Source organism: Heterodontus francisci, unplaced genomic scaffold (genome assembly GCF_036365525.1).
Source record: "Heterodontus francisci isolate sHetFra1 unplaced genomic scaffold, sHetFra1.hap1 HAP1_SCAFFOLD_500, whole genome shotgun sequence".
NCBI classification, from domain to species: Eukaryota; Metazoa; Chordata; class Chondrichthyes; order Heterodontiformes; family Heterodontidae; genus Heterodontus; species Heterodontus francisci.
The window spans coordinates 84910-111988 of record NW_027142279.1 but is presented as its reverse complement, the minus strand read 5'-3'; the positions used below and the strand labels follow the sequence as shown (position 1 = coordinate 111988).

General features: G+C 46.9%; 1 protein-coding gene across 1 annotated transcript; it reads right to left on the bottom strand.

Annotated features, from left to right (window-relative positions):
• Positions 1-14774: 14774 nt before the first annotated feature.
• Positions 14775-20039, bottom strand: LOC137366900 (uncharacterized). Its single transcript, XM_068028459.1, has 3 exons — positions 19937-20039; positions 18026-18151; positions 14775-16662 (listed from the first exon to the last, which is right to left on the bottom strand). The coding sequence occupies exons 2-3, from the start codon at positions 18121-18123 to the stop codon at positions 16017-16019; spliced, it is 744 nt and encodes a 247-aa protein (XP_067884560.1). The 5' UTR covers positions 18124-18151; positions 19937-20039; the 3' UTR covers positions 14775-16016.
• Positions 20040-27079: the final 7040 nt, after the last annotated feature.

The window sequence follows — 27079 nt, the reverse complement described above, 5'->3', positions numbered from 1 at the left end:
AGAGAATTCCATAGCGTTAAGCCTCGGCAGGTGAAGGCACAGCTGCCAATGGTGGAAGGGATTCGAATCGGGAATACTCAAGAGGCCTGAATTAGAGGAGCGCAGAGATCTCCGAGGGTTGTGGGGCTGGAGATGATTTCAGCGGTAGGGAACGGCGAGGTGATAGAAGGATCTGGAAACGATTGTGAGAATATTGAAATCCAGGCCTTGCTGAACCGGGAGCCAGTGTAGGTCAGTGAGCACGGAGATGAAAGGTGAACTGGACTTGGGCAGTATCATACTGGATGACCAAAATGTACAGAAGGTGGAATGTGAGAGATCAGCCAGGAGATCTTTGGAATAGTCAAGTCTAGAGGTACCAAAGTACTGCTAAAGGGTTTGAGCAGCAGAGAAGCTGCAAGAGCCAAGTCAGGAATACTGTTTCTGATCATCCTTCTCGAATTGTCGGCAGTCTTTGACACAATTCACCACACTATCCATCGCCAACACCTCTCCTTCCATGTCCAGCTGGGTGGAACTGCTCTGGCCTATTTCCACTCAACCCAGTCTAGTCTCAGCCAGAGAATCTCCTGCAGTGTCTTCCCTACCCACTCCAGCACTGCTACCTCTAGCGTATCCCGAGAATCTATCTTGTCCCTCTCCAATTTCTCATCAGCTTCTGACTGTGCCCAGCTTCCTTCCCTGTCGCCTCCTCATCACAAGGACATCCAATTACAACCTCCTTAATATCCACCATCACAGATTTTGCCTCAGCCAATCCTCTACCAAAAACCCTCTACCTTCTGGAGAATCAAATCTTCTAATCCACTCCTGGCCAGCCTCCCAGCTTCCACTTTCCAGAAGTCAGGTCTCCTCCAACACACTGCTTGTTGTATGTTATCTTGCAGAAAGTTTAAGTCACACATCACCCCTGTGCTCTCTGACCCACATTGGTTCACAGCTGCAAACGCCTTTGATGTACAATTTCCATCTTCCTGTTCAAATTCTCTCATGACCTCTCCCGCCCTCTCCCACCACATTTCTGTAATCTTCACCAACTCTCTGTTTCTCTGACCCAAGCCTCCTGTAGAACTTCCCTCCACTCCCTTTCCTCCAGCAGTGTCTGATGTGGCTTCAAGATGTCCAGCCTCCTAAACCTTTCTGCCTCTCCACCTCCGTCTGCTCTTTTAAACTAACAGTCAGACCTCCAATCATCTCCTTCCCTGCCGTGTCAGACATTTCTTCAATCAGATTTCTGTGGAACATCTTGGGATATTATTCTATGTAACGGTTTGAATAAACACAGCTTGTTCTAGTTGTACTGGGGGTGAACTTTGTCGAGAATGAAAGTTACTCACTCAGGTAACCCAGAATGATCAGCAGAGTCCACATCTTACTGGCTGAGATTCTGGAAAGGGAAACACAAGACAAACATTTGAGAGAGATTACCGAGTAGGGAATTGGAGGGAATATTAAATAGGGAGTTGCCGAGGAGTTCGTCAGTATATCTGTTCAGAGTGGTGAGCTCCATCTAATTATCTCTCTCTCACTGGGACTCTTACAGACAGAGGTGAGCTCAGCTACATGTTCTTGTTAAACATCAGGAACTTGACTCCAATCCTTCACCCTTTCCACTCTCCAAAGCTTTTATGAATAATTGCATGTGTTCCTGACTCTCTCCTCCAGGTCTGTCTCCTGCATCCCTGTAACAAACCTCTTTGAATTTCTGGCAAAGGTTATGACTGAAGATGGTGTTGTTTCAGGAGAAGCAGGACACACACCCCCTGGGTCAACACCTAGCAAGTGACAAACTCCTTTGCTTTTTCTGACAGGCCTCCCATACCCGACTGCTTACCAAAGTCTCCAAAGTAGATGTCGCTGGGTGGGAGATGCTGTCGGTTCAATTCCAGCTGCTTGCTCCTCAGTCTCGGGTCCACTCTGCTGTGAACAGTGTCAATCTCAGTGACAGCTCCAACCCCTATATACACCACGGCGGATTGACTGCAGTGCTGGTTGGCTGAAATATTTACATTTAGTCATGATGAATGATATGACATAATCTATGCAAACGAAGGCCTTTTGGTGAAACTATCTGCCTTACTAAACAACATTAATATTTCTCCTGGGCCCATGCTAACCCACGGAGCTTTGTTATTGTAACATAACTTGTCTTCAGTTACCCAACAGGGAGGGTGGAGGGAGATTGGAGCCTGGGACAGGGACTCTGAATATTAAAGTTAGTATTTGCCAGTTGGCTGTGTATATTTGATCTTTCATAGGCACTAAGTATTAGGGAGAGAATATTCACAGGAGACATGCCTCTCTTATCAGTAGTGGGTCAGTATTGGGGGGATGATGAGAGGGGGCAGAGAAACAAGATGTTCCAGAGAGACAAATGATCGGACTTCCATTTTCCTCCTTGAGGTCGATGGGGTTAAAGTAAATGATTGTGTTTTTCAGAATATAGTCACAGAATGAGAACAATGAAATCCTCACATCAGCGACAGTGATACCATCTCCGAAATAGCACAGATACAGCGTTAGTAACACATACAAACCAGAATGAGGAGGACATAAATTTCTCAGTGAGAGAGTGTTTGAGTATTCAGGACATGGGATATTGTGAGGGGTCCCTGACCAGATGTTAATGTCTCAGTCACTGACTGCTCCTCAACTGCCAACATTGAGATAGCAGTGGGCTTCAGGTATAAACTCCAATACAAGAACCACCGAGGATGTTGTTTTTTGGAAGGAAAAGTGTTGCATGTAAACTTTATAGAGTTACTGGCAGACCATTGTCCATGACTGACCGAATAATAATAAGCAGGTAATTTGTCCCAGATATGGGTGGGATTAGTCTTTGATATGTTTGATTTTGACTGCAAGAATGAGGAGAGATGAAACAAAACAATTTGTGAAGTGGTGCAAGAACAGAGAGACCTGGGGGTGCTTGTGCAGGAATATTTAAAGGTGACAGGGTAGGTTGAGAAAGCGATTAATAAATCATATTACAGTCTGGGCTTTGTAAATAGAGAGGTCGAGTACAAAACTCCGGGAGTCATGCCAAACCTGTATAAAACACCAGTTCGGTCCCTGTTGGAACAATTCTGGGCACCACACTTTAGGAAACACCTGTAGGCTTTGGAGAGGGTGCAGAAGAGATTTTCTCGGATGGTTCAGTTGGTGAGGAAATTCAGTCAAGTAAAAAGACTGGGCTAGAAAGGGACTTTCTCCTGAGAGCAGAGAAGGTTAAGGGGAGATTCGATAGATCACCAGAGGGCACAGCTTTAATGTGATGGGCAAAGGTACCAGAGGTGACATGAGGATAAATGTTTTTTAATATCATGAGTGGTTTGGATTTGGAGGGCAATGTCTGATAGGGTGGTGGAAATTCAATGGTATTATTCAAAAAGGGAATTGGCTCAATACTTGAAGGGGAATTAATTGAGGGAAATGGTGAAAGAGAGCGGAGTTGGATTAACTGGGTTGATTTTCGAAAGAGATGACAAACCCTCGATGGGCCGAATGGCCTCCCTCTGTTGTACTATTCTAGGATTTGTTTCTGATGGGGTAGGATTCGTCTGTCCCCACATTTCTCTGTTAGATCATTAGCACATTGGGCAGTGCAGTCAGTCCAGGGCTCCAGATAATATTCCTGTGACAGATTCACAATGTCACTGTCCCCTCAGTAATCACAATCACCTTGAAGCACATTGTTACTCAATGTTACACTGCCTGTGAAAAGGGGCGTCTGAATGTGCATCTCAGTTCCAACCAGCCCATGTCCAACGCCTAGTCCTTGATAGTTTCCACAGTTTCCATTCTCTCTGGATTGCTGATTCTGTCAGTGCCCCTGTGTCCATGCCAGGTTGTCAGATATTCATTCAGTCCCACAATGGACTCATTAACACTTCTGAGCCGGCTTTGATATTTGCATTCCCTGGGACTAACAGATTTGAATGTTGTGCCGTGTGTCAACTAGGTAAATGTCAACTTTTGCAAAGCAGGAAGCTGTTGTGTTTGTCAAGGACTGAGAACAATAGACTCTTCATATCAGAGGCACAGATAAGATCAGCTGAAGGACAAAGATGCACAACTAACAACATAGTCAAACAAACTGAGGAGAGAGAGGGGGTGGGAGAGAGAGAGAGTTGGGAGTGTGTGTGTGGTGTATGCGTGCATCCAGTCATGCATTGTGGAACGTGTGATTAATGGAAGAAGCTACAATACAAAGGGTTTGGAGGTAATGCCACAGTTGTAGGAGGCTCTGGTTCGACTACATCTGGAATATTGCACACAGTCTGGGCACCTTCCTCAACAAGCAGCTGTTTGCCTGAGTCCAGATACAGCTGAGATTCACCAGAATGATACTGGGGTTAACACTGAGTACACTCGATGAACAGTGACAATTATCCCTGTCTCTGTAACCTCCTCCAGCCCCTCCAATCCTCCCTATGTCTGTATCCTGCTTAAGGTAATGCAACCCTCCCTATCTCCGTAACCCCCTCCAGCCCCCGACAAGCTTCCCTATTTCTGTAACCTCCTCCAGCCCCGACAATCCTCTCTATCTCTGAAACCTCCTCGAGCCCTACATCCCTCCCTCTCTCTGTCACTTCCTCCAGCCCCTACAATACTCCCTATCACTGTAACCTCCTCCAGCCCCTACAATACTCCCTATCACTGTAACCTCCTCCAGCCCAACAACCCTCCTTATCTCTGTAACCTCCTCTGGGCAATACAACAAATGCAATAAAAACCTCAGCACGAAAAGCATCAACAAATGCAACAACAGCCTCAGCGAGGGAAAACACCAACAAATTCAGAAGCAACGTTGGCAAAAAAAAGCTCACCAACCAATGTCAGGAGGAGAAAAAAACACCAACAGAATTCAAGAAGTGCGTCAGGAGGAGAAAAGCAACAAAGACAACTTCAGCAGGTGAAACACAGCAGCAGATGCAACAACATGTTGAATCTGCACGGTCCTCCTTACCAACATTTCGGGCCTTGTGCCAAGGTTGGGAGAGCTGTCAAGCAACAACCTGACATAGTCAAACTCAGGGAATCATGCCTTACAGACAATGTCGCAGACCTCGCTATCGCCATCCCCGGGTACGTCCTGTTCCACCATCTCCAACGGCTTCATAAATGAAATTCCCTTCAATCATTAGGTCAGAGTGGGGATGTTCACTGATGACTTCACAATGTTCAGCATCATTCGTGACAGCTCAGATTCTGAAGCAGCCTGTGTTCAGATGTAGCAAGACCTGGACAACATCCAGGCTTGGGCTGATAAGTGGCAAGTAACATTCGTGCCACACAAGTGCCACGCATTGACCATCTACAACAAGAGAGAATATAACCATCTCCCTTTGACATTCAATGGCATTACCATCGCTGAATCCCCCACTATCAACATCCTGGGGATTGCCATTGAACAGAATCTGAACTGGAGTAGCCATATAAATACTGTGGCTACAAGAGCAGGTCAGAGGCTAGGAATCCTGCAACCAGTAACTCACCTCCTGACTCCCCAAAGCCTGTTAACCATCTACAAGGCACAAGTCAGGAGTGTGATGGAATACTGTCCATTTGCCTGGATGGGTGCAGCTCCAACAACACTCAAGAAGCTCGACACCGTCGAGGACAAAGCAGCCCGCTTGATTGGCACCCCATCTACAAACATTCACTCCCTCCACCACTGATGCTCAGTGTCAGCAGTGTGTACCATCTGCAAGATGCACTGCAGCAATTACCAAGGCTCCCTCCGTCAACACCTTCCAAACCCGCAACCTCTACCACCTCGAAGGACAAGGGCAGCAGATGCATGGGAACACCACCACTTGCAGGTTCTCCTCCAAGTCACACACCATCGTGACTTGGAACTATATCGGCTGTTCCTTCACTAACTGTGGGTCAAAATCCTGAAACTCCCTTCCTAACAGCACTGTGGGTGTACCTACACTACATGGACTGCAGTGGTTCAAGAAGGCAGCTCACCACCACCTTCTGAAGGGGCAATTAGGGATGGACAATAAATGCTGACCTCAACCAGCATCGCCCAAAATCCCATGAATGAATTAAAAAAGAGAAAATAACCTCAGCAGGGAAAGAAAAACACCAAAAATACAACAACAACCTCAGCATGCAAAAACCGAATTGAACAACAATTTAAGCAGGGAAGAAAACAACAAGTACAACAAAAACCTCAGCAGGGAAAACACCAACCAACACAACAACTACCTCAGCAGGAGAACAAGGCCAACAAATTCAACAACAGATCAGCAGGAGATTCAAACACCAACAAATTCAACAACCTCAGCCGGAGGAAAACACCAGCAAATACAACAACAACCTCAGCAGCAGAATGATACCAACATTTGCAACAGCAACTACTGGCAGCCAATGGTAGAGAGAGGGGCGTGGGTTCCCCATCAGGGAGGGAGGCGTTGTGCAAACCTGAATCACTTGCTTGAGTCGACAAGTCAGTGCCGACCACCAACCACCCATTTATACTAATCCTACACTCATTCCATATTCCTACCACATCCCCACCTGTCCCTGTATTTCCCTCCCACCTACCTATACCACGGGCAATTTATAATGGCATGTGGGAGGAAACCGGAGCACCCAGAGGAAAGTACGCAGACACAGGAAGAACTTGCAAACTCCACACAGGCAGTCCCCAGAATTGAACCTGGGTCGCTGGAGCTATGAGGCTGCGGTGCTAACAACTGGGCCACTGTACCATCCTTTTCATTGGTGCTTTTATTTTTACTGTTGAAGTTATTGTTGAAATTGTTAGTGTTTTTTTCTGCTGCAGTTGTTTTTGTATTTTTGGGGTGTTTTCTCCTCCAGGGGGACAGCAGATGGCGAGCTAGGACCAGGAAACACATCAGACTTCACCAATATTGATTATAAAAAACATCGTTTACATTGTTCTGTAAAATTGTTTCCTTTCTCTCTCTCTTCATGCCTGTTTCTCTGTCTCTGTTGCTCTTGTTATCTTTCCTCTCTCACACACACTCACTCTCATTCTCTTTCTTTATCCCTGTCTCTCTTTCCTTCTCTCATTTCCTCTCAGCTCTGTTGCTCTTTCTGTCTCTCACACACACACCCATTCTCATTCTCCCTCTTTATCTCACTCTCTTCTTTCCTTCCCCTCTCTTTCTCGCCTCTCATTTCCACGCTTTCTCTTGCTGTCTGTCTCTATTTCTCTCTCACACGCACTCAGTCTCATTCTGTCTCTCTGTCTCTAATTAATTCTGCCTATCTCCTCTCATTTCCTGTCTCTGTTTCGCTCTGTCTCTGTCTCTCCCTGTCTGTCTCTACACCTCCTATTGCCTCATTCTCTCTATCTGTCACTCGTTCTCTCAATCTCTCTCTCTCTCTCTCTTTCGAACTAATTTTCCCTGAATCATTCCATCTCTCAGTGGCTTTGTTGATCAGTCAGTCTCTCTCTCTCTGTCTTTGCCTCAGTCTACCTCTCCCTTGCTCCCTCCCAGTTGTTCTCTCTCTCTCATTCTCTCTTTATTTCTCCCTATGTGGGGTTCCCCGGGATGGCCTCTGCCTGTCCGGCTCTGTTCCCCTCTAAGGTTTTGTTGGTATGATGTGGTCAGAGGGTGCTCTGCAAGGAATACAACGCCAGTGACACTGGTTATTTGACCTATCTGCAGTTTCCACAGCAGCAGGGGCGGTTTGATCACACTGCTTATAACGAGCCTCCACCTCTGAAAAGAATCTCAAAGTATTTTGAGATCTGCTTTCCATATTCCTGCTTTCCAGTTTTAAGACAGGAAACGCCACTGTCCCCATTTGGTCCCATTGTTGATGACATTAATGTTCGTAATAGTTACTTTATGCATTGCTATACATAATCTCCTCGTCAACCAAATTGAAATAATTTACTGTTCCTTGATGTGAACAGCAGTTCGGATTATTCTGACAGAGTATCATCATTAAACATTACCAATTTTCTTTTTTCTCAGATGCAGACTGAATTGGTTTGTATTCATCCTTCCGAGTTTGGTGCATTTATAGTTTTATCAATGTAATAAATCTGATTTATAATTGGGCTTAACCTGTGGAGCAAATATAAGTGTGAATGTAGCAGCGTGACTCTAGAAGAATAATTTGTCTCCTTCTTATTCCCTCTCTTCTGCTTTTGCCTCTGTCCCTCCCTGTGGCCCACTGTCGTTCTCTCCCCATTGATCTGCCATACTGTGTGAAGAATCTTGTTAGATGTTAGATGGTTCTCCAGTCCCCAGTGGTCAATGCTCTGGTTCCCGTGGAGGAACCCACGTTCCACAGAAGCATTGGGCAGGGCAACATGACTGAGTGTTGTTTGGACTGGTAATTGCAGATTGGTGACTGCCTGGAATGGATCAGATAGAGTGTACTTTCTGCATCGAACTACAGGAAAAGGATTGAAACCCAGCACGAGACTCAGGCCAACACTTTCCCTCTGTCCTTGAAAAGCTCCTGGCTCCAAGACAACAGCACTTACTACTGCGGGGCTCACTAGGATACACACAGTGCAACTAGAATGCAAGGAAACACGGCAAAAACTTGGGAATTGTGTAATACACCTTACCCCAGTCTCTGGGGGTATGGTAGCATTGCTGTTATGTTACTGGGACTAGTAATCCTGAGGCTTCGACCGAATGATCCAGAGCACAAGAGTTCAAATCCCACCACAGCAGCTGGGGGAATCTAACTAAACAAACACCACCTTAAATATTCACTCCCTCCGCCACAGACGCACAGTGGCAGCAGTGTGTACCAGCTTCACAATGCACTGCAGTAACGCACCAAGGCTCCTTCGACAGCACCTTCCAAACCCGCGACCTCAATCTGGAAGGACAAGTGCAGCAAATGCATGGGAACACCACCACCTGCAAGTTCCCCTCCAAGTCACACACCATCCTGACTTGGAACTATATTGCTGTACCTTCACTGTCGCTGGGTCAAAATCCTGGAACTCCCTTCCTAACAGCACTGTGGGTGTACCCACCTCACATGGACTGCAGCGGTTCAAGAAGGCAGCTCACCACCACCTTCTCAAGGGCGATTAGGGATGGGCAATAATTGCTGGCCTGGCCAGTGACTCCCACGTCCAATGAAGTAATAAAAGAATGTTTGCAGATGTCACTAAAATCTGTGCACGGGTTAAGACAGTAGAGGGGTCCTGTGGAATCCAAAGTGATTTACCTGTGGCAGGGGATTAGGCCACACAATGGCAACTGGCATTAAATTTAGGCAAATGTTGTGTTATGTACGTTGATGGGGCCAGAAATGAATCCAAGTATCACTTGCAGGGAAGACACTGAAAAAGGTCAGCAGAGAATTATTCTGGTCAGATCATTGAAGGGTGAAGACTGATGTAAAGAGCCTGCAGTAAAAGTTAACGGGTTTTTCGATTGTGTTAATGGAATCATCATGAATCAAATGACTAGATTTTAGAATAACATGAGAAATCGGAGCAGGAGTGGACTATTCGGCCCGTCGATCCTGCTCTGTCATTCAATTCCATCATGACTGATCCTCGAACTCAACTCCACTTTTCCACCCGCTCCCCATATCCCTTCAGTCCCTGAGTGACCACATATCTGTCTATCACAACCTGAAATATATTCAATAATGGAGCATCCACCACCCCCGAGGGTAGAGAATTCCAAAGATTTACCACCCTTTGAGTGAAGAAACCTCTCCTTATCTCAGTCCCAAATGCTTGGCCCCTTATCCTGAGGCTGAAATAGATTCCCCAGCCAGGGGAAGCAACTTCTCAGTGTTTACCCAGTCAAGCACCTTCAGAATCTTGTATGTTTCACTGAGATCACCTTTCATTCTTCTAAACTCCATAGACTACAGGCTCTCTCATCATAGGACAAACCTCTCATCCCAGGAACCAATGGAGTGACCCTTCGTTGTACTGCCACCAAGGCAAGTGTAGCCTTCCTCGGATATGGAGACCACAACTGTGTACAGTAAAGCAGGTGTGATCTTACCAAAGCGCTGGCCAATTGTAACAAGACTTCCTTATTCCTGTACTCCAATCCCACTTGCAATAAAGGCCAACAGGCCATTTGCCTTGCTCATTTCTTGCTGCACCTGCATGTGAACTTACTGAGTCTCATGTACGGGGACACCCAAGCCTCTCTGAACATCAACATCGGGAAGATTCGCGCCTTGTAAAAAATTATATTCTTACAACCAAAGTGAACAACCTCATTCTTCCCCACATTTTACTCCATCTGCCAATCACTTATTTTGAAATTATGCTGCCTAGTTCTAGATTCGCCCACCAGGGGGAAACATCCTCTCGGCTTCCAAGCTGTCAATCACCCTTAAATTATTACATGTCTCAGTAAGATCACCTCTCATTCTTCTAAACTCCAGTGGGTATCGGCTCAAACTGCTCAACATTTCCTCATAAGACAACCCCTTCATTCCAGGTATCAGCCGAGTGAACCTTCTCTGAACTAATTCCAATGCATTTATGTCCTTTCTTAATTACGTAGACCAATACTTTACTCAGTACTCCAGATGTGGTCTAACTAAGGCCCTGTACAGCTGTAGCAACACTTCCCTACTTTTATATTCTATTCCCTTTGCAATAAACAACAACATTTCATTTGCCGCCCTAATCACTCGCTGTACTTGCATGTTGACTTTTTGTGATTCACGTACCAGGACCCCAGATCCCTCTGTCCTGTCGAGACATGCAGTCTCTCTCTATTTAAATAATATTCTGAATTCCCATTCTTCCTGCCAAAGTGGGCAAGCTCACATTTGTCCACAGTATGCTCCATCTGCCAATTTTTTGCCCACTCACTTAACCTATCTATATCCCTCTGCAGACTCTTTGTGCCCTCCTCACAATTTGTTTTCCTACCTATCTTTCACATGGTCAGCACGTTCCTGACCAATCAAAAAATAAGGCAATATTCCATGGAAGGAAAGGTGGGAATGTTGGGAAGGGAAGAGAGAAAGTCGGGCTAAGGGGCTTGCAGGAATCTGCAAAAATAACAGCAATGCTGCCGAGGGAAGTGCTCCTCATTTGTTCACTCTGCTGACAGGCGTAGTCGAGGTACAGGATGGGCGGCCAATCGTTCCACTCTCTTCATCACAACCGGTGGCATTTCCATTTACCAGGCGCTGGCTTGTTGCTCAGTAAGGGCTGCCTCTCTGCTTCTGAGAAGGGCGATGGCAGTCTCAGCTAAAAACATCTCAATCTTGGTCATCTTATTGCTTGGACATTGGATTTTTTGTAAGTGCTATCCCTTCAGCAGGAGGAAGTAGATTCAATAGTAATCTCCCAAATGGCTATTGGATCAGTGCTTGGAGCGGGGAAATTGGGAGGGCAATGGGGTAGGAGCAGGGGCAAGTGCGACTAACTCGATTGCTCTTTCAAACAGCCAGCGCAGATACGATGGGCAGAACGGCCTCTTTCTATTCTGTTAGATTTTATGATTTATGCTACCATTTTCCTTCCATGATTCTGAATTACTTTCTTTTATGGAATGTGTTCCAGGGGTTCAGTCTGCACCCACTGTGGTCCAGACTCCAGCCGCGGCTTCTATTCGACCGGGGAAGCCCCTCGCCCTCGGCTGCAGCTTGGAGGGAGCCAGCATGGGCAGCTACACCATGCACTGGTACAGGCAGGAGGGGAAGGCAGTAGAGTGGATGTGCAATGAGCACGGCAGCTGTGGGCCAGGCTTTGAGAAGCGGTTCACTGTGCAACATGACTCTGCAAGCAACCGATTCTCCCTGCAGCTGGGCGACCCCCAGCCGACAGACACTGCGACCTACTACTGTGCAGCAAGATTGGGCACAGCGATACAACCCTGCAGCAGAGTGAGACAAAAACATCCCCACCCTCCCAACCTGCCCCTAAAACACCCACCTGTGAGCAGCAGCATCTGGAAAGCTCAGCAAACCAACGAGCCCCTGTGTATCTCTATTGGTGACCTTTGCAACACCATGTCATTTGAAAACACTTTACAGCCAGTTAGCCAGAAAGTCATACAGCCAGTATGGTACAGAAGGAGGCCATTCGGCCCATCGAGTCCATGCAATCTAGTCAATTCCATTCCACCTCTCTATCCCTGCGGTCTAGCAAGATTATCCCCTTCAAGTGTCCATTCAATTTCCTTTTGAAATCATTCATTGTCTCCACTTCCACCACCCTGGTAGGCAGTGAATTCCCTGTTGTTACCACTCACTGTGTATAGAGGTTCTTCCTCAAATACCCCAGTATCTATTGTCCAAAATCATCAACCTGTGACCAATAGTCCTTGCACCATCCACTAATGGGAACAGGTTTACTCTGTCTACTTTATCTAACACTGTCACAATCGTGTACATCTCCTATCCGATCTCCCCTCAATCGCCTTTGCTCAAAGGAAAACCACCCCATATTCTCCAATCTAACCATGTAACATCCCTGGAACCATTCTGGTAAATCTCCTCTGCAGCCTGTCAAGGACACTCATCCTTCCGAAAGTGTGGTGACCACAACTGGACGGCATACTCCCCCTCTCACCATCTCCATCTGCTGGTGACCCTGTCTCACTGCAGTTACTGTCCCCCTCCCACCATCCCCATCTGCTGGTGTCCCTCTCTCACTGCAGTCACTGCCCCCCTCTGACCATCTCCATCTGCTGGTGTCCCTCTCTCGATGCAGTCACTGCCCCCCTCTCACCATCTCCATCTGCTGGTGACCCTCTCTCACTGCAGTTGCTGTCACCCCTCTGACCATCTCCATCTGCCTCACTGCAGTTACTCCCCCACTCACCATCCCCATCTGCTGGTGACACTCTCTCACTGCAGTTCCTGTCCCCCTCCCACCATCTCCATCTGCTGGTTTCCCTCTCTCACTGCAGTCACTGCCCCCCTCTGACCATCTCCATCTGCTGGTGTCCCTCTCTCACTGCAGTCACTGCCCCCCTCTGACCATCTCCATCTGCTGGTGTCCCTCTCTCACTGCAGTCACTGCCCCCCTCTCACCATCTCCATCTGCTGGTGACCCTCTCTCACTGCAGTTACTGTCACCCCTCTGACCATCTCCATCTGCCTCACTGCAGTTACTCCCCCTCTCACCATCTCCATCTGCTGGTGACACTCTCTCACTGCAGTTACTGTCCCCCTCCCACCATCTCCATCTGCTGGTGTCCCTCTCTCACTGCAGCCACTGCCCCCTCTCACCATCTCCATCTGCTGGTGACACTCTCTCACTGCAGTTACGGTCCCCCTCCCACCATCTTCATCTGCTGGTGTCCCTCTCTCACTGCAGTTACTGTCCCCCCTCTGACCACCTCCATCTGCTGGTGACCCTGTCTCACTGCAGTTACTCCCCCTCTCACCATCTCCATCTGCTGGTGTCCCTCTCTCACTGCAGTTACTCCCCCTCCCACCATCTCCATCTGCTGGTGTCCCTGCCTCACTGCAGTTACTCCCCCTCTCACCATCGCCATCTGCTGGTGTCCCTCTCTCACTGCAGTTACTGTCCCCCTCCCACCATCTCCATCTGCTGATGTCCCTCTCTCACTGCAGTTAATGTCCCCACTTCTCACCATCTCCATCTACTGGTGGCCCTGTCTCACTGCAGTTACTCCCCCTCTCACCATCTCCATCTGCTGGTGTCTCTATCTCACTGCAGTTATTGGTCCCTCTCTCGCTGATGATGTTAACTCCTTTTCACTCCCCACAGAGGCTGTCTGATCTGTTAACTATATCCAAGCTTGTCTATTTATAATTCACAGGCTCAGCCAGCAGCAATAAAGTGACACAGCTCCCAGAACCGAAACCATGCATTAACTTCACCAGCATCCAGTCTGTTAAATTATGAAGAAATGTTGCATAGACAAGGCTTGCAGTCCCGACATGAGAATATTGACAGGGGAATCTAATGGAGGTGTTTAATTTTTTTAAGGATTTAAGATGGTGAGAGGGAACAGTAACTGCAGTGAGACAGGGAGCAGGATTAGGCCATTCAGCCCATTGAGACTGCTCTGCCATTCAATACTATCATGGCTGATCATCCACATCAATGCCTTTTCTCCAGACTATCCTCATATCCCTTTATGTCATTGGTATTTAGAAATCTGTTAATCTCTGCTTTAAACATACTCAATGACTGAGCTTCCACAGCCCTCTGGGATAGAGAATTCCAAAGATTCACAACCCTCTGAGTAAAGAAATTTCTCCTCATCTCAGTCCCAAGTGGCTTCCCCCTTATTTTGAAATTGTGCACCTTGGTTGTAGACTCCCCAACCAAGGGAAACATCTTACCTGCATCTACCCTGTTGATAAGTCATAGGGAGAGAGAACGGAAAAGATTCACGAGTATGGTTCCAGGGATGAGGAATTTCAGTTATTGAAGATCGATTGGAGAAGTCGGAGATAAACCAACCACAAAGAGCAAGAGTGTTCGAGAGCAAGTAACAGAGAGGGAAATAGAGAAGAGAGAGAGGGGGGATGTGGGGGGGAACGAAATGGAAAGGAAAATAGAGAGACGGAGAGACTACGAGATAATGGGTGATGGAGACAGAGTAAGAAGGAAAATGAGAAATTAGAGGAAAAGAGGGTGTACAGAAAGTGAGAAAAATGAATGAGAGGTAGAGTGCCCAAGATAAGGAAAGCCTGGGACAGAGAGAAAGACAGAAAGCGAGAGAGAGTGAGAGAAAGAGAGATTGTGTGTGTGTGCGAAAGAGATCAAACAGTCGTTTAATTTTAACAAAAGTAACTTTAACCCCAGAAAAATGAGTGGAGTCACACATACAAACACAGAGTGCAGGTTAATGCCCAGACATGCTTTATTAAAGATTAAAAGTTGCAGAGAGAAATCACTCAGTAATCACGGTTGCAACCCATTGGACTCGATACAATGGTCCAAAAATATTATCACTGCCAATCAAACAATTTCATCAGCTCAACAGCGATTAGTGAAATGATCCATAAACTGCAGTGTTCAATGATTGGAGGAAGATTACAGAGCATGACTGAGAATATATAGCAATGTGTTTAACACATCTCCCAGATCAATTACAAGATGAATTATATAATCAGTAAATTCACTCCCTACTGTCCGATCAAATCTGACTTCCTAATTGTTGGACTTGACTTCCCTTCACTTTCTCTCTTGGCGTGCTGCCACCTGCCACCCATGGACAGAGTGTACACTCCTTCCTCCCCTTCCCCAACACCCTCATGTCTTTATTCATCCACAGTGTCCCATTAGGGAATTAGTGTGCTCTTGGTTTGAAGTGAAACACAATTTTCCAGCTCAATGTTTGAAATCCTTCTCACTGTTGTTCTGCATCATTGTAGGGAGTGACCTGGAGAATGAAGCATTATTATAGAGAGTGACCTGGACAATGAGGGATTATTATAGGGAGTGATCTGGAGAATGAGGGATTTTTATAGAGAGAGATCTGGAGAATGAGGGATTATTATAGGGAGTGATCTGGAGAATGAGGGATTATTATCGAGAGTGATCCAGAGAATGAGGGATTATTATAGAGAGTGATCTGGAGAATGAGGGATTATTATAGAGAGTGATCTGGAGAATGAGGGATTTTTATAGAGAGTGATCAGGAGAATGAGGGATTATTATAGGGAGTGATCTGGAGTATGTGGGATTTTAATAGAGAGTGATCTGGAGAATGAGGGATTATTTTAGAGAGTGATCTGGAGAATGAGGGATTATTATAGAGAGTGACCTGGGGAATGAGGGATTATTGTAGAGAGTTGTCTGGGGAATGAGGGATTATTATAGAGAGTGATCTGGAGAATGAGGGATTGTTATAGAGAGTGATCTGGGGAATGAGGGATTGTTATAGAGATTGATCTGGAGAATGAGGGATTGTTATAGAGAGTGATCTGGAGAATGAGGGATTATTATAGAGAGTGATCTGGGGAAAGCTGCATTATTAACAGAATAAAATGGAAGTAGATAGATTTCTAGAGTAATAGAATGATTTGCACTGTTTTCCTGGGACTCTCTGATCTGCTATTGCCTCCTGTAGTGAGACTGTTTACTAGATACAGTAGCCCCCAGGGTGGGTGCAGTCCTGACACTGTATTTGGCTGTTGGTCCCATCACACTTTCTGATGTGAAAGCCTGCCTGGGTAACTTGTCCCAGCTTGTTTCGAACTGTGGGGATCTTATTTCTATTATTGTCGTATCGGTACAATGTACTGAAGACAAAATACTTCTGAACCTGCGGGCCAGCCCATGGGTGGCTAAAGGGTGCCTGGCCTAACGCGGCGAGGATGTCACAATTCTCATTGCCACTGAAGCAGCTCTGGATGCAGGGGGTGTAGGTGGTGTAGAGAATGACACAGCCAACCTGCAGCCCCTGGTTATTGATGCTATTCTGAAGCAGCCGAGCTGCACTGTCAGTCTGCCCATAGCGTTGATCCTCCTGAGTGAAGTGTAACAGTTTATTCTCTGAGCAGCGACTTCCTGTGTTGGGGTAAACTGCGATGTAGTTTACTGATCGACTGTTCAGGAAGTAATTCACACCGCCACGAATAACCGGTCTTCCTGAATCAGAGGGTCTGAATTGTACATTCTGATTGATATTGGCACCGGTGCATTGTTGAGGAGTTAACACCATCAGGAAGGCGAACTGTCCTCCCCCAGTCGTACTGCTGGGCTGGTGGCCAGACACTTGTCGGAATCTGAAAGGGACAAACACAAAGTGAGAGTCAAGGTAGGAATTGTGAATGAAATTCTCCTTGTGCCAGGTCAGTATGATGTGGATTATGGTCACCTGCCTATTTAATACCATACCTCATGATGGAAGGAGGGAAACTGGGAGTTTGAGTCAGAGAGTCAAAGAGTTACACAGCACAGAAACAGGCCCTTCGGCCCATCGTGTCTGTGCCAGCCATCAAGCACCTAACTATTCTAATCCTATTTCCCAGCACTTGGCCCGTAGTCTTGTATGCTGTGGCATTTCAATAAATTTGGTCATTAATTTACGACATTGGAAAGGACGGGACCGAATGAACTCATTCCAATGAAACAGAGATGGAAAGAGTGATTGGAACAAGAGCAAGGGAGAAACAAAGAGGTGGAGAGATGGATGGAGGGAGGGAGACAGAGAATGTGATAGAGGGAGGGTAGAAGACAGCAGGAGAGACAGAGATGGAGAGAAGAAACAAAGCCAGGGAAAGGAAGAGTTCTGGAGACAAGTACATAGAAACAGATAGAGACAGAAAAAGGAAGAACAAGATGGAGACAGATACAGATAGAGACAGAGAGAGGGAACAGAGGCAGTGATAAACTGAAAAAGGATAAAGTAATAGAGACAGAGATGAGAGAGATAGACAGGCCGTCGAGCATGGAGAGGGACAAGTGACAGGAGAAATACAGTGAGAGATTAACAGCAACACAAACCAAGAGATAAATAGAATGGAAGACATAGAGAGAGAAAGAGATAGACACAGGGCAACAGGGAGAGAGAGCGGGAGGGGAGAGGAGCGAGGTCAGTGAGCGAGGTCAGTGAGCGGGGTCAGTGAGTGGGGTCAGTTAGTGGGGTCAGTGAGAGGGGTCAGTGCGTGGGGACAGTGAGTGGGGTCAGTGAGAGGGGTCAGTGAGTGTGGTCAGTGAGTGGGGTCAGTGAGAGGGGTCAATGAGAGGGGTCAGTGATTGGGGTCAGTCAGTGGGGTCAGTCAGTGGGGTCAGTGAGAGGGGTCAGTGAGTGGGGTCAGTAAGTGGGGTCAGTGAGCGGGGTCAGTGAGTGCGGTCAGTGAGTGGGTTCAGTGAGAGGGGTCAGTGAGTGGGGTCAGTGAGTGGGGTCAGTAAGTGGGGTCAGTGAGTGGGGTCAGTGAGTCAGATTACTGATGAAGTGACATGTCTCACTCTGAGTCCTTTCTTGCTCACCTTCCCCTCTCTGTGGTTCCATGTTATTTTAATTTAACTGGACTCTGCCCTGCTCCCCCTCATCACTTTGACAGAGCGGAGCCTCATACCTGGGCCATTCTCACAGCCTAACCCTGTCAGTGAATGGTGAAAGGCCTGGGCAGGATGAACACTTACTGTGAGACAATTCCAGCCAAGACATTGTCATTTAGTGCAACCGCATCTGACTCGGGGACCCAGAACAGCACCAACAGGAACAAGCAGAGAGTCCGCATCGTGGGATCTTCCTGCCCACTCCAAATCCTGAATGAGGGAACAAAGGGAGGTGGTCATCAATGGGACAGAATTTCCAATCGAAGACCCAGTCAGTGTGAGAGAGACAGAGCGAGAGAGAGAGAGGGTGACAAAGATAGAGAGCGATAGATAGAGAGCAAGTGAGAGAGACGGAGAGAGAGATAGATAGAGAGCAAGTGATAGAAATTGAGAGAGACAGACAGAGAGAGAGAGAAAGATAAAGAGCAAGTGAGAGAGACAGAGAGAGAGAGACGGAGGGAGAGCAAGAGAGACAGAGAGCAAGTGATAGAAACTGAGAGAGAGACAGAGAGAGAGAGTGACAAAGTTAGAGAGAGAAAGATAGAAAGATAGAGGGAGAGAGAGGCAAAGAGAGAGAGATAGCAAGCGCGACAGAGACAGAGAAATACATCGACAGACTGAGAGAGAGCGACAGAGAGCGACAGAGAGAGAGCAAGGGATATAAACTGAGAGAGAGAGAGAGAGAGAGAGAGACGGACAGAGAGAAAGAAGGACAGAGAGAGAGACGGACAGAGAGAGAGAAAGAGGGAGAGAGAGAGACAGACAAAAGTGACAGTGGTCGATTCTTTCTAGAGCTGCCTTCTTAAGATAAATGTTTATTACCTCCCGCCTCTGCGGGGAAAGAGGGATTTTCTGCACTGTAGTGACCGGCAATGACTACTGCACACCTTCTTTATTTCTGTAGAACCCATTCAATTCTGGAATGCTTTATAGAGATAGGGAGCGTTGTAGGGCCTGGAAGAGGTTACCAAGGCAGGGATTGTTGAAGGTGCTGGAGGATATACAGAGATAGGGAGAGTTGTAGGGGCTGGAGGAGGTTACAGAGAGAGTGATGGTTGTAGGGGCTGGAGGAGGTTACGGAGATAGGGTGGGATGTATCGGCTGGAGGCGATTACAGAGAGAGTGATGGTTGTAGGGACTGGAGGAGGTTACAGAGATAGGGAGAGTTGTAGGGGCTGGAGGAGGTTACAGAGAGAGTGATGGTTGTCGGGGCTGGAGGAGGTTACGGAGATAGGGTGGGATGTATCGGCTGGAGGCGATTACAGAGAGAGTGATGGTTGTAGGCACTGGAAGAGGTTACAGAGATAGGGTGGGTTGCAGGGGCTGGAGGCGATTACAGAGAGAGTGATGGTTGTAGGCACTGGAGGAGGTAACAGAGATAGGGTGGATTGTAGGGGCTGGAGGCGATTACAAAAGAGAGTGATAGTTCCAGGGACTGGAGGAGGTTACAGAGATAGGGAGGGTTGTATGGACTGGAGGAGGTTACAGAGATAGGGAGGAATGTAGGGGCTGGAGGAGGTTCCAGAGACAGGAAAGCTTGTCGGCGCTGGAGGAGATTACAGAGGCAGGAAGGGTTGCAGGGGCTGGGGGAAGTTACAGAGAATGGGAGGATTGAAGGGGCTGGGGGAGATTGCCGCACAGTTAGTACAGAGGCAGTGATTCTCTGTCAAAGAGTTTATACTGAGGGAGTGCTGCACTGTCGGAGGGTCAGTACTGAGGGAGTGCCGCACTGTTGGAGGGTCAGTACTGAGGGAGTGCCGCACTGTCGGAGGGTCAGTACTGATGGAATGCTCCATTGTCGGAGGGTCAGTACTGAGGGAGTGCTGCACTTTCGGAGGGTCAGTACTGAGAGAGTGCTGCCCCATGCCAGCGATGCCCACATCCCAAGAATACATTTTACAATTCTCTACATGTCCTTGTACAATGTCATCTACGATCAGCTGGCACCATGAAACATTTCACCTATTTTCTCTGTGATTATAATTTATACTTTACCTTCGATCAGTCTCTGCTGCTTCGAACACCAACAGTTGGCAGTCTAATGTTCACAATGTCTGTCTGACAGGATGACAAACACACTGCGATTTAAGTTCAACTCCTGTTGAATTAACCGCTGCCAAAACAAACCTAAGCAGATCCACCAGATGCTTTCTAAATCACAAGTGGGCTGTGATGAAAAGGGGTCAAGGATATACCACAATTCTGGGAAACTCTGACTAAACCCCATGTGGAGTAACTACATTCAGTTCTGTGAACCAAAGCTCAGTAAGCATCGTCCTTGGAGGGGTGATGCTCAGGATCACTACAATGATACCTGAGCAGAAGGAGTTCAATGATCAGGACATTTTGGAGAAACTAGACTGGCATTCCCTTCAGTATAAAACAATAAAGTGTCATCTAATTTATTTCAGCAGATATGGAGAAACTATTGGCTCTCGTGCCGTTTACAGATCATATAAGGTTAAGCTCACCATTTGAGCACGGCCATTCAGCAATGATGTCAGGAATGGCTCTGTCACTGAACCCCCTCACTGTCCATACACAGAGCAGAGGGAGGAGTGAGAGAAGGAGGGGGAATGGAAAGGCGGAGGGTAGTAGAGAAAGGGAGAACAGGATGGGCAGGGGAACACAGAATCCATTAAATAGCTGCAGGAGCAGGCCATTCAGCCCCTCGAGCCTGCTTCACCATTCAATAGGATCACAGCTAATCCTCAACCTCGACTCTACCTTCTTACCCAATCCTCATATCCCTGGATTCTCTCTGAATCCAAAAATCTATCAATCTCGGTCTTCACTTTACTCAACGAGTGAGCATCCACAGTTCTCAGGGGTAGAGAATTCCAAAGATTCACAACCCACTGAGTGAAGACATTTCTACTCATCTCATTCCCAAATGGCCAACCCCTTATCCTGAAATTGTGACTCTCTATCCCAGGGAAAAGGTACTCTTAGCATCCACCACACCCTAACAATTGTCTATGTTTCAAAGAGATATCCTCGCATTGTTTTAAACTATGGGGAACATAAACCCAGACCTCTCAACCACTGCTCATAAAATAATCCCGAAATCCCAGGAATCATCCGAGTGAACCTTCATTGAACTCACTCAAATGTATGTATAGCATTCCTCAAATAAGGAGACCAAAACTGTACACAGTACTCCCGGAACCTGTACAACTGCAGTGTGGGAAGAATGATGCTCCGATAGTGAAGCTCTCCCTCAGCACTGCTTCCCGAGAGTACATCACCCTCTCCTTACTGCACCTCCGATGGTGCTGTAATCTCCCAGTAGGGCCCCGCTCCAGGTTAATATAGCGCCCCTTTATTTTTTCTTTAGCTGGGGTTCGTTGCTGCAACCAGCAGGCAGCACCTCCAATCAAGCAACAACCAACCCCGCTTTCTCTTCTTTTTTTATGGGAACAGCGGAGAGGGAGCTTTATTCTGTATCTAACTCCGTTTGTTTTTAAAGGAAGCCTTTATACCCCAGGCCCCTTTTATATATTATTTGTCGAGGGGGCCTTTATTCCCCAGGCCCCCTTAGAGTGCCCCTCACAACACAGTGTTCATTCAGTATTGTCTCTCCGAGAGTGATGTGTCTCTATGTATGGCCCCTGAACAGTTAACAAGGCCTGAGTTAATTGGTGACAGCAAACAAGAAGGGGTAAAAGGGTCAATTGTATTTTGCTGACAGCACTGAGGTTTTATTTACCTGGTGTCTGATTGGTTCAATGAGAGGCGTTTACATGTGGTGCAAATAAACTTTGGAAAGTCGTTGGAAAAGTGCCAACATATTAAAGTGAAGCGCTCCCTCAGTACAGATACACAAAAACAGACACAAACATGCAGATATACACACACACAGAGACACACCAACAAACATGCAGACAATATCTCAGAGGGGTGTTGGGCTGGAGGTGGTTCAGAGCCAGTGAAGGCCGAAGCCAATGAGGGATTTGAGTCTGAGGTTGAGAAATCTACACCCGAGCCAGCAGTGGACTGGGAGCTGCAGGGTGACCGTTTTTTGGGACAATAAGAGACGCTTAGAATAAAACTTCGAAACGAAATGTAGAGACACTGGCGAAGATGCAAGGAATGCCCTCCTTCTGTATTGGAAAGCTTTCTATCTTTCTATTAATGATTAACATGGATGATACTGGAACTGAAAGGTTGTAATTATCAGAAGAGAATATCAGTAAAAAGATACAGGTTTTAACCACGTTCAGAGTGTCTTCTTTCCCTGGGATGAGGAAAATGTTTATCAGGAACACAATAAACAGGAGGAGGCCATTCAGCCCCTCTGGATCCAACACACCCACACATTTCTCCTATCCACCAGACAAATGTTCCCTGCACCCTCCCATCGAGGTAAAGCTGAAACGAGCTGTCCGTTTTCTAATGTGGGGAGGCGGGGGTGTGGGGGTGGGGGGGGGTCTTGTTTTTACATATAGTGAGGGGGGAAGGGATGTAGGAGGGAACTGCAGGACGACATTCCTAAGAAAAGACAGGTTACAGTGACAGTGAGAGATTAGAGATACAGGCACTGGAGAAAGGGGCAAAGGACGATTAATCACGATGTCACCAGAACTGAGATTCACTGCAACTATTCACTATCAGGAATCAATGACAATAAGCTGGGTTTTTATGCACTGAACCTGTTTAGTTTAGTTTAGAGATACAGCACTGAAACAGGCCCTTCGGCCCACCGAGTCTGTGCCGACCATCAACCACCCACTTATACTAATCCTACACTAATCCCATATCCCTGCCACATCCCCACCTGTCCCTATATTTCCCTACCACCTACCTATACTAGGGGCAATTTATAATGGCCAATTAACCTATCAACCTGCAAGTCTTTGGCATGTGGGAGGAAACCGGAGCACCCGGAGGAAACCCACGCAGACAGAGGGAGAACTTGCAAACTCCATACAGGCAGTACCCAGAATTGAACCCGGGTCGCTGGAGCTGTGAGGCTGTGGTGCTGACCACTGAGCCACTGTGCTGCCCCTGTGTTTACCTTCTCCACAGGGACAGCAGAGGAAGTGGGACCGGAGGGCTGCAGGACCATGTAACAGACAATGGCTTTGAGAAGGATTTAGTGAGAAAACTGAAAGAGCAGGAGACCACGCCGATCCAGCTTGATACACATCAACAGGACAAGGACACCCACTTAATTAGAGTGAGAAAGAGAGTGTGTGTGTGTGACAGAGAGAGAGATGTAGTGAGAGAGTGGATAGAGAGAGGAAAAATGACAGACAGAGTTAAAGAGACTGAGACAGAAAGGTAGACAGAGATAGAGGCAAAGACAGCGAGACAGCAAGAGACACATAATTACAGAGAGAGAGAGAGAGAGAGAGAGAGGGACACTGAGGAGAGACTGAGACAAAGAGACTGAGACAGATAGGGAGACAGTGCTCGAGAGAGAGAGATGGAGTGATAGAGAAAGAGAGTGAAGGTAGACTGAGAGACAAAGAGAGAGAGAGAAAGACATTGGCAACCAATTTGATTGTGATTTGTTGACCTGGGGAATGGGCGTCTCCAACATTCTATCACTTCCTAATGCTCTTCATGTTCCTCCCAATGATTTGCAAAGAGTGAATTTGGACCCTCACAAGACTTTAACCTCCTGCTCTCACTCCTGTGTCTAGTAAGAGAACAAGTTGTAGTGAAAGATGTATCAGTTACTGGGTCTGATAATCCTGTTTCATTGTAAGTGAGTGTGAAATACAAATATATCGTTAATAACTTTCCTTTCCTCTCTCTATCTCCCTTTCATTCCAAGAAGTTCCCTATTTAATGATCTCCTCCTCTCTCCATCTCTCTCCCAGATGTGAACTCACAGACAATCCACCAGATTCGTGCCGCTGTCTCCAGATTGCGTGGAGAAGCAGTGGAACTGAGGTGCACCGTGCAGGGCACCAGTACTGATAGAATGTGCTGGTACAGACAATACCTGGGGAAGGAGCCGCTGTTGATGTTTTATTCCAATACTGCTAACCATGTGGATCCAGAGGGGACGGTGGATGGTTTCACCGCCGGGAGACAGAGGAATTCCGAGTTCAACCAGGAGTCCTCCAGCCTGTGGGAGAATCACTCGGTCGTGTATTTCTGTGCCTGGAGAGATCACAGTGACTCAGAGAGATGGAGCAGTTCAACAACAACACCAAAGGCAGCAGGAAGAATCTGTGGAGGATAAAACTGCTCGGAGCCTCGAACTTGTTTCGTTTTGCAGAGCGAAAGTGTTTATGATAACACGAAGAGATGGGTTAGAGTGGGAGTGAGAGATTAGATATACAGATAGTGGAGAATGTGTAAAGAACAATTAACAAGGATAACACCAGATCTGAGGTTGTAACTATCAGGAAGAATTAACTATAAAACGACTTGAGTTTTACTGCACTGACACTGAGTTTTCTTCCTCTATATGATTAACAGAGGGTGCTCTCGGACCATGAATATGCAATGGTCTGTAAAACATTTAATAGGAAAACAGAAAGAGGCAGAGGTCATACAACCCTCAGGCTTCATACACATGGACAGGAGAAGGACATTCATCACATTAGAGAGGGATATACACACACACAGTGAGAGAGACAAAGAGAGGGAGACCGAATGTGTGAGAGAGGGAGAGAACAAGATTGAGAGGAAAACTGACAGAGACAGAGAGACAGAGACAGAGAGAGGAAAGAGAGAAGAGGACAGAGAGGAGGACAGAAAGGAGGACAGAGGGTGACATAGAGGAGGTCAGAGAGGGTGGCAGAGAGGAGGAGGGAGACGAGGATCAAGAAAGGTCGAGAGAGCGACAGAGAAAACAAGAAAGACCGAGAGACCGAGTGAGAGAAAAAAAAGGAAACATGGATCAAGAGACTGAGACAGATTGGGAGAAAGACAGACAGACAGACAGACAGACAGACAGACACACACACACACACACACACACACACACAGAAAGAGAGAGGGACAGAAAGACAGAGAGCAGTAAAACAGACAGGGACAGTGAACTAAAGACAGAGCGAGTGAAAAACACACACACACACATGCACAGCTTTGTATCCGTGCCCATTCATCTTGCAGCTCATTGAATCAGAATATCCCGTGATCTCAGGATAGTAACTGTCAGGAAAGAATAACAATAAAAGGACTGGGGCTGTTATAGACTGACACTGTGTATATGTTCACCACAGGGACAGCTGAGGACGCTCGAGGACCATGTGATGCACAATGGCATTGAGAAGGAGTTCATAGGAAAACTGAAACAGTGAGAGATCATACAGTCCTCCAGGTTGATATGCATGACCAGGAGAAGGACACCCACCTCCTTCGAGAGAGAGACACACAGCGAGAGAGACAAAGAGAGAAAGGGACCTTGTGTGTTTGTATCTGTGAGAGAGAGATCGAGATAAAGAGACTGAGACATACAGGGAGGCAGAGAATGAGAGACAGAGACAGAGAGAAAAACACAGCACAAGTTAGAGAAAGGGAGAGAGAGAGAGAGAAAGTGGAACATTGACAACCAACTCGATTCTCATTTGTTGATCTTGAAAATAAGTGTCACCATCTCTGCATCACTTCCTAATGCTCTCCCTGTTCCTCCCAATGATTTGTAAAGAGTGGGTTGGTTATTGACAACACTCATGAATCCTGCTTTCTCCCCTTTGCTGATTCAGAGGGCAGCTTAAAGTAAAAGATGTATCTGTTACTGACTCTGATCACCCTGTTTCACCGTAAGGGATTTTATTGAAACAATAAGTCCACTTAACATTTCTTTTGGTTATGCTTTTATTTATTTATCTCTCTCTTTCTCTCTCCCCACTGGACTGAATGTTCCTGTTTACTGATCTCCTCCTCTCCCTGTCTCTTTCCCAGATGTGAACTCACAGACTATCCGCCAGACTCCCACCACTGTCTCCAAAATTCCTGGGGAGCAGGTGAAGCTGAAATGCACCGTGCTGGGCAGCAGCACCAGTAACCCTAACATGTTCTGGTACTGACAATACCCGGGGAAGGAACCGCAGTTTATGTTTTACTCCACGGGTGCCAATATCGTATCTCCAGAGGAGGCGGGGGATGGTTTCACCACCGAGAGACCGAGTAACTCCGAGTTCAACCTGGAGACCTCCAGCCTGCGGGAGGATCACTCGGCCGTGTATTTCTGTGCCTGGATTCTTCACAGTGACTCAGAGAGATGGAGCAGTTCAACAAAAACCCCAAAGGCAGCAGGAAACACCTCTGGGAGATAAAATTGCACGGTGTTCCCGCTTTTTTTTTGTGCAGGGCGATTGTGTTTGTGACGATAAGAAGACAAATGAGAATAAAAGTGAGATAATAAATGTACAGGCACTGACGAAGTGACAATGAACGGACTCACCTGTGCGGTAAAACTTTCTATCTCTCTCTGAATGATTAACAAGGATAACACCAGATCTGAGGTTGTAACGATCAGGAAAGATTAACAATAAAACGACTTGAGTTTTTCTGCACTGACATTGAGTTTTCCTCCTCTATAGGGTTAACAGAGGGTGCTCTAGGACCATGAATACACAATGGACGAGAAAGCATTTAATAGGAAAACAGAAAGAGGCAGAGATCATACAGTGGTCGAGCTTCATCCACGTGGACAGGAGAAAGACATTCATCACCTTAGAGACGGATATACACACAGATAGCGGGAGAGACAAAGATAGAGAGAGAGCGAGTGTGAGAGAGAGGGTGAGAACGAGATTGAGAGGAAAACTGACAGAGATAAAGAGACTGAGACAGAGAGACTGAGAGTGAGAGAGACTGAGAGATAGAGACTGAGAGGGAGAGAGTGTCTGACAGAGAGAGAGACAGAGAGAGAGAGAGAGAGAGACTGAGACAGAGAGACAGAGAGAGAGACTGAGAGTGAGAGACTGAGACAGAGAGAGACTGAAACAGAGAGACCGAGAGAGAGAGACTGAGAGCGAGAGAGACTGAGAGATAGGGAGTGAGAGTCTGACTGAGAGACAGAGAGAGACAGAGAGAGAGAGAGACTGAGAGTGAGAGACTGACACAAAGAGACTGAGAGAGAGAGAGGCTGAGAGAGAGAGAGACTGAGACTGAGACAGAGAGAGACTGAGACAGAGAGACTGAGAGAGAGAGACTGAGACAGAGAGAGAC

Coding starts and splice junctions, on each gene's coding strand:
- LOC137366900 (XM_068028459.1), bottom strand. CDS start 18,123: ATGCGGACTCTCTGCTTGTTCCTGTTGGTGCTGTTCTGGGTCCCCGAG. Junction 16,663..18,025: donor TTGGCTGGAATTGTCTCACA/GTAAGTGTTCAT, acceptor TGTCCCTTTCAG/ATTCCGACAAGTGTCTGGCC.